Source organism: Zeus faber (genome assembly GCF_960531495.2).
Source record: "Zeus faber genome assembly, chromosome: 21".
NCBI lineage: Eukaryota > Metazoa > Chordata > Actinopteri > Zeiformes > Zeidae > Zeus > Zeus faber.
Window position 1 is genome coordinate 18,546,770 of NC_137208.1, and position 13,927 is coordinate 18,560,696.

General features: G+C 45.5%; 2 protein-coding genes across 2 annotated transcripts in view; one reads left to right on the forward strand and one right to left on the reverse strand.

The window, feature by feature from the left end:
- Window positions 1-877: 877 nt before the first annotated feature.
- snrpf (small nuclear ribonucleoprotein polypeptide F) lies at window positions 878-3,368 on the reverse strand. The gene is made up of 4 exons (XM_080022575.1): window positions 3,253-3,368; window positions 2,279-2,404; window positions 2,051-2,115; window positions 878-1,211 (listed from the first exon to the last, which is right to left on the reverse strand). Exons 1-4 carry the CDS (start codon window positions 3,253-3,255, stop codon window positions 1,145-1,147), a joined length of 261 nt encoding a protein of 86 aa, XP_079878701.1. The 5' UTR covers window positions 3,256-3,368; the 3' UTR covers window positions 878-1,144.
- A 4,527-nt stretch (window positions 3,369-7,895) lies between these two features.
- Window positions 7,896-13,927, forward strand: part of ntn4 (netrin 4) — a gene marked incomplete at its 3' end in the record, with an annotated part of 16,765 nt that continues 10,733 nt past the window's right edge. The window contains exons 1-2 of the mRNA XM_080022224.1: window positions 7,896-7,956; window positions 9,041-9,597. Of these exons, the coding sequence (XP_079878350.1) occupies window positions 9,109-9,597 (489 nt within the window). The 5' untranslated portion in view covers window positions 7,896-7,956; window positions 9,041-9,108. The remainder of the gene's footprint in view (window positions 7,957-9,040; window positions 9,598-13,927) is intronic.

Consider the following 13,927-nt stretch of genomic DNA (forward strand, 5'->3'; position numbering starts at 1 on the left):
ATTGAGAATGTCCGTCCAGTGTGCAGCGTGGACTCGGTCACTGTGGTGTTTCGACATTATCAAACTATTGTTTTACGTGTATATTTATATAGCCTCTTACAGCGACCCAGTAGATCTGCTGGATTGATATTTTAAATCCGTGGTCCACATTACTTTGCAGGATTAATAAAAAAAGACAATAAAAAGTTAAAAATTTGTCAACGCGTCCACTCGTGCCTGACACAGCCCCAGGCACCCGTCACTGAGTGCGGCTGTATTTCCACAGACAACACGGTGAGATATAACAATGACAAGTTCTGGTTTACAGGCAAAAATGGACGGTTGTTTTTAAGACAGGGGTTGAGCTGTATAGACCACGTAGTTGTTGCGCCGCAAGACGAGCAACCAGGAGACGACATATTGCGTTCAAAGTAAACTCTGAGACTTGTTTCTGTGAACCCGGCAAACTGGTAACACCCAACACAACTAAACTGGACCCCGGGCATTGCTGCCTGGAGCTATTTTTATTATTACTACTACTACTACTACTACTATTATATTGTATATATTAATCTAATTGTCAACTACTTCTATACAGTAAGTGTATTTCCAACCGTGCTTGATTAAATTTCCCTGGCATCATCTCTCGGCAACGTAATTCTGGAACATGCTTCTTAGAATACAATTTGAATAACGAAAACGGGAAATATCACAGGTTTTCAATGATTGCAGGGTTTTTGTTTAAGGACTTTTCAAACACTTCAGCACAAAAGGGGTAATTTCCAAGGTATTCCAGTCATTTCTGAGCAAATTTAAGCACTTCAACCCTAGAAGAACCCTGCAATACAAAAATATTTTAAAATATATGCAACAGTCATAATTATGACTCCACAACGGATTTAAGAAAGAGTCGTATATCCAACTTTATTGTTTATCACAATTTGATAACATTGGTCTCGCATACAGTAAAAAAAAAATTAAGAAAAAAAATTAAGAAAAAAAAAAAAATCACCTTTGTCCAAAAACTTTCATAACATAACAAATAACCAATATCTAAACGCCCATTTGTTTCACATGGTGAAAACACACAGAAAGGGTAAAAGGGTAAAAGGGAATATTCAACTTAGAGGTACGGGCACACTCTTCAGACGCCGCCTTCGCTCCATCATTCTCTCATCTCTCCATCTTCCTCCTCCTCTTCTACACCTCGGATATACAGCACGTTGTTACACCTGCGGGAAGTAAAGAATCCATATATATATATATATATATATATATATATATATATATATATATATATATATATATATATATATATATATATATACACACATCTAAATTAAATGACTACTGCAAGAGGCTGAGCAATGGGGTCGATATAATTCGTCCATGCTTGACCTCTGGGCCGAGTCTCTAGGAGTAACTGGTCAAATTTAAGTGGGAATAGCTTGACACGGGCTTGTAATGTAATATTGTTAAAACCGGGTTCATTCTGGCATTAAATGAAAATCAAGGACTTATGAGTACTTCTTTTAAAGCACGATTTTTCATTTTCAAGGACTTCACACAAAGCAATCAACTTTCAATGTGATCTTTATAGATAAAATATAATAGTAGTCTCACTGTCTATTAATTATATTAGCATATCTATTTTATTTATTAATCTCACTGTCATCTACTATCTATTTCACTGACATCATCTATGTCATAAAAGATAACATTTATTACGTAGTTTATTCAGTAATTTGAATAACAAAACCGGGGGGAATATCACATTTTTAATTATCTTATTTTTTTTCCTTTTCAAGCACACAAAAGGGGCTATTTTCAAAGTATTCCTGTACTTCAATTCCTGAGAACAAAATTCAAGCACCTCAAGGTATTTTTATTGTGTTGCCATATACCTGCTGAGACCCCGGCCACTTGAACTTCATTGCATTTTAACGTACTTTGTATTTTCGAGCGCACATGACAAATAAAATAAACAATAAACACCTATAGGGCGAACAGAGCCACAACTTTGATGTATCACATCTACCCTAGAGCAGATCGTCTGTCTCACTTATTGTACCTGATAAGCACTTCACCAAGATGTCCTGCCAAGGCTCCATCCACGTACTCCTCTGTGTTGGCCAACTTTTAGAAACACAAGTTTAAACATTTTTAAATAGCTGCCACGACAGGTGAATCATTTCCACACACACACACACACACACACACACACACACACACACACACACACACACACACACACACACACACACACAACATTTGACCAACGCCTGCCGTCTCCTCTCACCTGCATGTTCATATAACCGTCGACGGACACCAGAAAGCCTTTGTACTCCATCCCCCACTTCAGCTTCACCATCACCGGCTTCCCCGTTAGGCCGTTGAGGAACGGCTTCGGATTAAGCGGTAAACTCTGTACAAAAGAAAAAGACAAAAAACACGTATTACACAATCTTAACATACAAGAGGTCAGCAACAGCTTGCATTAAATCATATTTGGGCAAAAACAATAGTGAGGCAATGGAATAAAAAAAAAATAAAGCGGCAATATATGGAAAAAGTTGAAACTTTTAACTGTATGTAATACCATTTGATAAACAACAAACTATAACAGGTTGTTTTTTTTAATGTAAAATAACAGGATCATTACAGTTATGATGAATTTATGTGATTAACAGTTTGGTCGCCTTTTAATCTTATATCCCCATCACAGCACAAGCCTATAATAGTGTAATCGCAACCATCTACATTATGAGGAAGAGCCACTTGCCGGCAATGGACACTGACCATAGATATTTGGGCAGGCGGATAGTTTACCTGATGGAAATATACGTTATGTATTAGAGAATTTCTATAATTGGCTCAGATGTTCCCATCAATTCAGACAGAACCAATAATAAATAGTATTATGAATCTACATTAATGGCATTAGTGTTTCGTCGTTAACAGTGTGAGAGGGAGGGATTGATAGTATGATTCATAATAATAATAATAAAACCATACAAACGGCTGGATTTACTCATTCTACAAAAATGCACAACACTGATTATTCCAAGTCAAACAATTGCGATCGGGTGGTAGTGCAGCCTTATTCGCCTCCGCCCTAGTTGCGCTCCGTTCACGTTGAACACGCGAACGGGCGGCTAGCGGTTAGCGTTAGCCGTGCGGCTACAGCGCGCACGGCTTGCGCCGACCTGACGCTGGGGAAAACCCCGTTCGGACGCCGCGCCGTCGACGGGAGCGGCGCGGACGTTTCCTCACCATTGCGTCTGGAGGCTGTGCGCGGCGGTGGCAACACTTTGGACGTCGGCTGCCGTATCGACACAACGACGTATTCACTCGCACGGGCAACACGCTTTGCCGCCGAACCGGACGTACGTCACTTTCAACTTTGACCCCGACCCCCCCCCCCCGGACCTAGGCATTATGTGTCTCATAAACTCTCGCACTGCCACCTCGCGGCACCGTTCAGCCATTGCACACATTAGAGTCCTCAGTTTGCTTGGCTATGCATGATCGAAATGGACGGATATACATGTGAATTCAGAATGAATTTGGTGTGGTTTGACATTTCCTATGTATAATTTATGTTTCATCGGATCGAGACACTGTATATTAGAAGTGTCGATGCTGACCTCACCAGGGGTCCTCACTGAGCCACACACGTAGGCTCCACCGCCTTACTGTACTGTATGTAAGCGTACTGTACCGCATACTGTGTCACTGTTCAGGGTTGTTCGGTGTTACCGTATTGCAGCGCCGTACTGTTGTATACTGTGCTGTATTATCCCAAACACTACCTCACTTTATTCACATGCCACTTTAATGCACATATCTGTATATACATAATTGCCTATTCCATATACATGAGCATATCCCCTCTATCTATTCCATTTTATTTCATTCTATTTTTGTTGTATTTTATTTTATTCTATATATTTTTATTTTATTCTATAAGTATTCGACTTACTGTATTACGTTTCAGGGGTCAGTTAGTTGGGCTATTAGAATTTTTTCCTCTGACATATTGTGTGTTATCACCGGGTGCGTTGCATTACATTTCACTTCATATATGTATGAAAGTATGTATATGTAAGTGACGAATAAAAATCTTGAATCTTGAATCTTATAGTACTGTCCGGTGAAATGCATTTCAATTGAATTTTAAATGGCAGAAATATTGATTTCATTCAAAAGTACGACTTTTTAGCACTTGCATCATTGCACATTATTATATTATCTGTTGATAATACCCCCTATAATATTGTCCTTTAAAAACAGAACATACATACTCCGTTGTACTATTTTGCTTTTACACTTTTTTTTTTCTTATATTTTTTCTTCTTGTTGTACATATTTTTCTTGATTTAATATTACAGCACTTGGAGTTTGCCCGTCATTGTGTCATTGCACTTACTCGTGACTGCATGTGACGAATAAAGAATCTGGAATCTCTTGCAATTTGAATATCTTCGCTTATTCTACGAGCTGAGAACGTGAAGCGACTGTCTTATCTGGGTGGTGTCGGCTCACTGTCTGGACAACTCTTTCTCTCCGGGCTCAAACACTCAAGAGATCTCGCTCGCTTTTTCTGTCTCGAGGAATTCAACGGTTACTTAAACATTTGACAAGTTCCAGCCTGAAATTTGGAATAAATCTGACTTCCTACAGTGTGAGGGCTGGGCTCTGGGTTAGAAATTCCTGTGAAATTACACTAAACCCTTTTTTTTTTTAAGCGCATGTTTGAGATACTGATGGGCTTACGTCATTCGCCCTGTTTTCCTTGGTTCTGTTTGGAGCTGAACCCTCAGCCATCTCTGTAATTAACCAATCACTCAGTCAGTCACCATGTCAGTTATGGCTGCGATGACAACGTGTGTGATATAGGTGTGTCTGTGTACGAAAGAGGAAGATTCGCTGTGAGGGTCTGCATGGCTTCTTACGCATGGAATGCTGTAGTAATAAAAAGTTCATTACTGGTCGTAAGCCGTACTCTGTGGTCAGTTATTTCGGAATAAAGACCGTTGTCGGTTAATAATAACCATTGTCACATTGTCATTTCATGCCACATAAATGTCAAGGCTGACACTAGCTGGTGGTGACATCTTGTGGCGTTACATGGAAATTACAACTGAAGACTTTGAGACGTGAGTGTGGTTCGTCATATTCCTCAAAGTTGTTTTTTGATTTTGAGTGAATAGTCTGCTTCGCCTATTTTTTCATAGTGAAAGCTCTTAAACTCAACATACTAGTAATAAAATCATTTAAAATCAATATTCCTTCCCCATTGTCTTCTTTTATTTAGAAAGTAGCCGTGTCATAAGCGGGATAATGTGAAGCCAGCCGTTTATTATCGCAAAATAACCCCCGACGCCGTGATTGGGGCATTATCCCTTACACGTACGTTCATGTTTCCGAGGATGGCGGCCCCCTTGCAGTGGTCTGTCGGAGTCAGAACAATTGAGTCCAGGGGCCGAGGAGCCCCTTTGATGTGAGGACTGGCAGCCACAGGGTGAGGCTGAGTGGGCATGTGCATCTGGCTCACTACGGGGATGTGTGAGGCACGAGACCCATCAGCCGCCGACCATGTGTGAACGGAGCGCGAATCATGCACTTGGACTTTTCTTTTTTCAGATTTCACAGACATGCATGAGAAAATGAGTCTTTCGTGTTTAGCTGTGAAATACAGTGGGATGGCCATGATCAAATCCGAAACTAGTGAGGTGGGTCAAATGAGGGAAAAGGCAACCGGTCCACTGGTTCGGAACCCTGGAGACTAAAGGCTCAAACTCCATGCTGAGTTCAGTGGAGCACAAAACCGAGCGGCGGGAGGCCTGACAGCAACCTCCACTGGACAAGGAAAATGGAAAAATGGTTCATATCCTTTATGACCTATATTCACTGTTTGCAACCAAAGTGCCTACCCTTGTTCAGCACAGGGGGGCACACTGTGCAACATGTTGTGTTTGGACATTTGGGGTCTGGTTGTTCATGTAGTCCATTTCAGGCCCTACTTTTCCCCTGAACCTGAGCTGAAGACGTTCTAGGTTGTAGGTCATCCTGAAGTTCAAAGTTGACTAGACTTGACTGCAAGTGATACTGTTGTATCTATTATTAATACTTATTGCACACATATAGTCAAAAGGGAATGAATGAAAAAATGTATATACAGTATATTTTCTTTTTCAATTTTATTTTTTTTTGCTTTCCCCCCAAATCTTCCCTTGACAATAACTGAACTTAATGTTTTAATGGAAAAATATATATTTTTTTATTTAAGTAACAGTAGAGTTCGTTTTCTGGTGGCTGGACACTGGATAGAGATGGATAACTTGAAGTCCCTCCCATTCAATCAACAACTCTTCTTCTTCGTTGGTGTTTGACATCTGACTCTCATCAGCCAATTAGAAACCAGAAACCAGTTTTATAAATTATAACAATGTTTAATACTGCTACTATATCTTAATTTTTTTTATATGCAAATCATTTACTATCAATTTTCTAATAGGTTTTAGTGAATTTATTTATGAAATACCCATTACTTTCCATTTTGAATCTTATTTCATTTGCTTTTCACTTGAAATCCTCCCCTGATCATAATGAAATATTAGTATTTAAATGAAAAACAAACGAAGTTTTGTTTTTTTTTGTTTGTTTTTTTGCCTTTCTCCCCCAAATCACCGGATTGGATCCCTCTGCGGCCGAACCAGGCACCACTGGCCATATCTTTGACAGCTCCAAATCCTCTGGCTTTTGTTTTTGGAGGGGGGCAAAGCCGGTTATTTACATTAATATTTACCTTTATTCATTGATCAGACGCTTTGTCCAAAGCGACTTGCGTGAGGGTTAGAAACAGTCATAGTATTAAGCCAGATAAGATGCCGTAAGGAATCCGAACAACAGTTCAACTCATTCAAAGGTTATTAGTTAATCATTTTGGCATGTGAGTGCAATGTGATAACAACTCGTATGCTGTTCGTGCATTGTGTCAAAATAACCATTTAAAGCCCGTAGACATCGTCATCGACTCAGCAACGCAGGTCCAATTCTTTATTCATTTCTTCAAAACGAAATAGAATTAAAAACCAAATATAATACAATAAAATCGAATATAGTTAAATTCAACTCAATTCAATTCAATTGTATTTAAGAAAAATCATAATAATAATAATAATAATCATAATAATAATAATAATAAAATCCCGCCCCCGCCCCTTTCTCCCCACCCAGCTTTTTCAAGCAGCCCGTGGGTGTCTGCGAGGAGGCCGCGGAGCACCGTAGCGTGTCCCGCCTCCTGACGCACTGGAATCAGTGGAATGTTCCTTTAAGTCCCCGGGGAAAAAAAAAAAAAAATGAAATGCAGCGGGGTGAGGGGGTGAGGGGGTGAGGGGGTGAGGGGGTGAGGGAGGGCAGGGGCGGGTGGGTGGGTGGGCAGGGGGTGGGTGGGTGGGTGTGGCCTCGGAGCTGTCAGTCTCCCTCCGCTCCCTTAAAGGAACAATTTATATCTGCGGGGCGAAAGCGACCGGGTCCGCCACATCGGGGCAATAGGCATCCAGGCGAAGTGAGCCGAGCGGGACGCGTAACATGGATCTAACGGCCCGACCGAGCAACATGGGATCATACTCTCTGGGATAAACGTTTTTTTTTTGTTTTGTTTTTGCATCACAAAACTGACTGGAGAAAGTTGCATTGTTTTTGTGTGTGTGTGTGTGTGTGTGTGCGCGCGCGTGTGTGTGTGTGTGTGTGTGCGCGTGTGTATGTGTGCGTGCGTGTATGTGTGCGTGCGTGCGCCTGTGTGTGTGTGTGTGTCTACGCACTTGTCTTCGCCATCGCGGATGAGATCTCGCGTTTATTTTACCGTTCCGATAACGATTCAGGGAAAACAAAAACCAAAAATGAAAAAAAACAAAATAAACCCCAAGACGCTTTTATTTCTGCTTTCCCTGGCTCTCGCGTCAGATGCAGGTCAGTGGGGGTTTTCTTTCTTAAAATCCTTGTGACGGAATGGAATCTCCTTCCCCCCCCCCCCCCCGGTGGGTTTCTGTGTCCGGCGCGACAAGGTGTATTCCCATCGGCGGGCTGGCTGACCGAGGTGTCCGGGTCCGCCGCCCTTACAGCCTCAAAACTTCCAACGTGACTTAAGAACGTGTCTCAATCGTGGATCCTCTTCCTCCTTGAGATGTGGCGGAGAAAGTTTCCCGTCCCCGTCCCCGTCCCCCGTCCCCCGTCCCCGTCCCCTTCCCCCGTTCCCGTTCCACGTCCCCGTCCCCCGCCCAGCGTCACCCCGCGACGCGTAAAGAACAATAGACGACGCGTGAGCCCCCTTTGTTCGGCGCCGCTGTGTTGGACACCGGGTTCGCTGCGGAGATGGAGCTGTGATGGGAAACCACACGTTTAGACGGTGAATCAGCTCCACGTGAGTTCTGCTGGCAGAGCTCTATAACGGCGGTTCTCAACGTGGGGTCCGGGGACACCCCCCCCCCCACCCCCACCCCTCAGGGGGGCTCCTGCGAGAGGGTTCAGGGGGGGTCCCCAGCAAAACGAGTAAAACATGAATCAACAATTAGAGCATGTTTGTTAATGACGGTTTTGATCATAGTTTCGCTGGTAACTCATGAGCTATAGTATAGACAGGTATGGACGTTTGGACTGAATGACGTTTAATAATAAAACTCTTCTCACATGGGGGATGCCAGGGACTAAATCTTATCACATTGAGGGTCCTCGGCAAGTGGAAAAGGGTTGAGAGCCATTGCTCTCGAACGAGCCCATCTTCCGAGAGCCAAATTCTGTGCCAGAGTCCATGTCGCGAGGCAGGTGCACTACGCCTCTGTTATCTCCTTGCATAACCCGTCCGATTGGCGTGAATAACAGCCTTGAGCGTAACGCAGAGTCACATCGAAATTACAACCGCCACCCACTCACCTCCTGTTTCCCTTTACTGATTCATGGAAATGATGTTTCTCAGAAATGAATGATGTCGTCCCCGCCTAACCCTTTTCCTTGACCCTGACAGTGAATAGCGCACCTCTCTGTGTTCCCTCTACAGTGCAGGCTACGGGGGTCTTCCGTGCAGGGGTGGCCCCTCGCTGCGAGAGCCGGGCCTGCAACCCCCGCATGGGCAACCTGGCGCTGGGTCGCAGGGTCCTCACCCAGACCGTCTGCGGCAACAACGGCACCGAACTCTACTGCTCCTACACGGACGGCCCCGCCCACCAGCAGCTCTGCGGCGCCGCCAAGTGTGCCAAGTGCAACGCCGGCCTGCCCCACCTGGCCCACCTGGCGGCGGCCATGGCCGACTCCTCCTTCCGCCACCCCAACACCTGGTGGCAGTCGGCCGAGGGCGTCGAGTCGGAGACGGTGCAGCTGGACCTGGAGGCAGAGTTCTACTTCACGCACCTCATCGTGGTGTTCCGCTCGCCGAGGCCCGCCGCCATGACGCTGGAGCGCTCGCAGGACTTTGGGCACTCGTGGCGCGTGCTGCAGTATTACGGCAGCAACTGCAGCGCCGCCTTCGGCCTGGACGAGGGGATGGAGAACCCGGGCCGCAAGGACGCCACGTGCACCTCTAAGTATTCAGGGGCGCACCCCTGCACCCGAGGAGAGGTGAGGGGACAAGCTGTGTGTGTGTGTGTGTGTGCGTGCGTGCGTGCGTGGTGCGTGCGCGTGTGTGTGTGTGTGAGAGAGACTGGCAGCACAAAGGGACTGACATCTCCAGCGGATCGGAACCGCCATTTAACCCCATTTAACACACAATCGCTCACCCTCCCACACTGGCCTGGGTTGGATGAGGTGGCAATGATGTCACACTGTGGCGGGAGCCCCCTGTCTTCAGATTGAAACAACAAGAACAGAAATCCAATCTGAATCCCTTTTACGACATTCGGTGCCGTCTCCACCACGGAGCTCATTTGAGCTTTTTCAAGGGAACGCCGCAAGACATGTTTAACATGCTGAGGTGGATGGAAGCAGGGAGCTGTGGGTATGTGTGTGTGTGTGTGTGTGAGTGTGCGTGTTGGTACAGCGCGTTGGCATCCATGTGTTCCGTGGGAAGGGGTAGTTTGACTGTGGCACGAGAGCGCTTCCCCGGGGCCCCTTGATGTTTTAATGGAAGCCGCGTGCGGGGGATCTGCAGCGCAGCTGTGTCTGGTAGCGCGTGGCGCGCCCCGCCGCGATATTGTGTGTCGACGTATGTTTACTTTAAGCACTTTGCAGTGGGCCGTCGTCGCTGCAGGTCCAGGACTACAGCTGTTACCTAACTCTTCTGCTGGATGGGGAGTACAAACGCCCTGACACGAAATAACTAGTAAAAGCTAAATCACCGCATTTCTACTTCAGTAAAAATAATTGCCGTTAAATGTACTTCAAGTATTACAAGTAAAAGCATTGTCAAGTGCCATATTCATTGAGAAATATATACAAGTATAAATATAGATCCGGATTTTTCCCAAAAAAAAAAATCAAATATATTTTAGTAAGTACAGATTTGTGAAAAACGCACTCCAGCATAATAACAAAGTTATTTATAGTTCATTACGTTGGGTTTATATTGAAGATTTTTAACAAGTCCACCAGCTGTGTGTTCTAGTAAACTGCACGTTTGTTGACACACTTTAATTTTCTCTTTTACAACACACACACACACACACACACACACACACACACACACACACACACGGCGATGTGTTTGCTAACGTCGCAGGCGAACCACCTGCGCAAGGTGCACGACCTTTGACCCCCTGATCCCTTGGCGCCCCCTCAACGTCGGAGGGTCAAGGGGGGAGCACTCTGACCCCTGACCTCCCCCTCCGTTGCACGTGTATTCCTCCTGTGGCGATGCACGGGTCGTAACACGGACTGTGCGTGTGTGTGTGTGTGTGTGTGTGTGTGTGTGTGTGTGTGTGTGTGAGCAAGCACAAGGGAAACCTATCCCTCTTGAGGGGGAGATATGAGGAGGACGACCGTGAGGAGCGGTGAGGTGGTCTCTGGTGGTCCCAAGACATGCTCAAGAGCGCATGTTTGTCAATGATTTATAGTGTAAGCTGTGTCTGTGCGTGTGTGTGTGTGTGTGTGTGTGTGTGTGTGTGTGGAGTGTTTCAACTCTGTAGCGTGTGGCGGGGCAGGGGGAGGAAAGCTCGGAGCGATGCAGGGAGCAGGTATTCTCAGCTTTCTCTCTCTCTGAGAGAGAACATGAAAGCATGTCATCTCTTGTGCTCAAGGCTCTGTGTGTTCACCTGTAAGTGTGTGTATGTGTGTGTCTGTGTATGTGTGTGTGTGTGTGGGGGGGGGGCTGTCTAGTGTCTGTGTTTGTGTTTGCATATCTTCCCTTATTTATGAGTCAGCAATGGCTGGAAGAATGCAAGTGTTTGTTATAGCAACTGAGAGGAGGGCACAGCAGTACACGCACGCACGTACACACACACGCACGCACGCACATGTTGCACTTATTTACATTATTTGTAAATTCGTAAAAACATGTCAGGCGGTCTAAAACACACTCGCCTAACCTTTTAAAAACTTTTAAGATGGTCGATTCTGAGACTGGTCCTCACATGTATAGTAAAACAAATGCGCACACACACACACACACCCATTCTTATTCTGGTATCAAAGTGAGGTTGCGAGAAAATACACCTGGTCAATGAGGACCCATGTTCCTGGTGCACTGCTAAACCAACACACACAAGCAAAAATGGTGCAAGTAATAACACATGCACTCATCTTGGCCTTCATACAAACACACACACACACACACACACACACACACACACACACACACACACACACACACACACACACACACACACACACACACACACAGGCAGGCATCCACCCATGCAAACATCGATGTGTGCCAAAGAGAGCTCTACACTGAAAAAAATGACAACATAACAGAGGGCGTTTTTTCGAAAACGAACTGCATGGTTTTATCAACAACGACAAACGTGCTGATGACAACCTCTACTCTTGTGATCACGGAGCTGAACTCCATCAGAGAGGATGTTAATCGCTGGTAAAAGGCTTCAAAAACCTTGTTGTTATTGTTATTTGTTGTTGTTGTTATTAGAGACCGAACATAAATACGGTGAGCAGCAAAAAAAAACAACAACAAAAACAAACAACTGTATCTTGTAATTTCTTTTTGTAACCTTTTACCGAAACGGATTACGGAATTTGCCAAATTCTGGTTGGTTCTCCCACACGGACCCATGAGGCGGCGGGTTCACCATGGGACATACTGGTAATCTCTTTTCCTGTTTCAGGCAGAAAAATAACCTAAGTCTGGCTTAAATGGCCCTAATTCCATCAAAGCACCGTGGACTATAATCTGGTAAACAGGCACAATGGCCATTGATGGAAGAAAGAGAGAGAGAAGGGAAGAGGGAGAGGTGGGGACAGTGGCGGAAAGAAATGGAGGACGAGTACTTTGTTACCGCCCTGAAGTACATTTTTCATGTATCTGTCCTTATTCAGGTGTATTCAGAGACGTTCCGTCCACTAGAAAAAAAAAACAACAAAAAAAAATCGATCAGCGACATTATGTCATATCAGCGCACTTGAAATGAAAAGTACTTTTGCTTTTCATACTTTAAGTATTTAATACTTTTAGAAGAATAACACAAGCAAGTAATTGTATGCTTTTACCGGAGTGGAATTTTCAATGTGGCGCTATCCCTTTTACTCTCATTCGGAGTCATTCTGTGTCAGGGTATTGGTACCTTCACGTAAGTAGAAGGCTCTTCCACCGCTGCCTGGGGAGAGAGCGAGGGGCGAGCGAGAGCGAGAGCGAGAGAGAGAGAGAGAGAGAGAGAGAGAGCTGCCAAATCGTAGCTTGATGAAGTCGACAACTTGCCCAATGTCCGCACAGTGTTTTCGTTTCAACCCGCGTATTTTGAGCAGCCGAAGGAAGTGTCTATCGCAAACGATGGCACCGGGCTTAACCGCAAGGGAGTGCGGGACATTGTTATGATTCCTCCAGAGATTAAAATAAAATGAAATTCAATCAAATGTATCCATGCTTCGTGCGCGATGACGGCCCTGACGGCGCTCGCCCCGTGTCGTCAGTCAACAAAAGATTCCGTATCTTGTGACCATTCATAGACGTGACCACAATTTAGTTATCAGGTTCCCACGCCTCACTCACCCGTGGCCGTGACTTACTATCTCATTCCCACGCCTTACTAACCCGCGGCCACGCAATAATATTTATCGCACCAGCGTCACCGCGGGGCGGCTCCGTAGGAAGCATACGGCATCGGAAATGACAAACACTTTTCTATCTGTTTTGGCCGGAGACACGGGAACCCCCGAAACGCGCGGTGGACCGGAGACGCTCCCTCTCCGTTACGCCGTCCCCTCAACTCGGTGATGTTAAAAAAAAAAAAATCCCGTTCCATGCGAGCAGGAAGGGAAGGAATCAATCAACACTGTCCGTCCCCGCCGCTGTCTAGACGGTGCAGCGGACCCCTCTCCGCCGCTTGCGCTTCGACTTTTCCAATGCGAGAAAATCAAGGGGGAAAAAAAACAATCTGTTGAGTCTGAACCCCGCGCTCATTACAGCACACATGGCACCAGAATTTCAGTGTGTGTTGTTTTTGATTTTGCCCGCCCGCGCCGGTCTTCGCCTTTGGTCCTTGCGAGGGGAAAGGACGTGCGTGTTTGTTTGCGTAGAGAGCCACGGTGACTTAAGGTGCATGTGGAGACGCACCCTGATGCCAGGTGTGAACGGACGTCCTTAGAGCTGTCCACTTGTGATTGGATCACCCAAGACGCGTGTTAATGCCAGGTATAAACAGGGCCAAAGTAAAAGCTTGCATTCCGACCTGTGTGCGTGCGCGCGCGTGTGTGGGTGCGCGGTGCGTGTGTGTGTGTGTTGCCGTGGTGTCGCCGGGCTGTCGCAGGCCTTTTGTCCGGCCCTGAGTTATGCGAGGCTGCA

Coding starts and splice junctions, on each gene's coding strand:
- snrpf (XM_080022575.1), bottom strand. Junction 2,116..2,278: donor ACGGTTATATGAACATGCAG/GTGAGAGGAGAC, acceptor TGTTTCTAAAAG/TTGGCCAACACAGAGGAGTA. Junction 1,212..2,050: donor CTTGGTGAAGTGCTTATCAG/GTACAATAAGTG, acceptor TACTTCCCGCAG/GTGTAACAACGTGCTGTATA.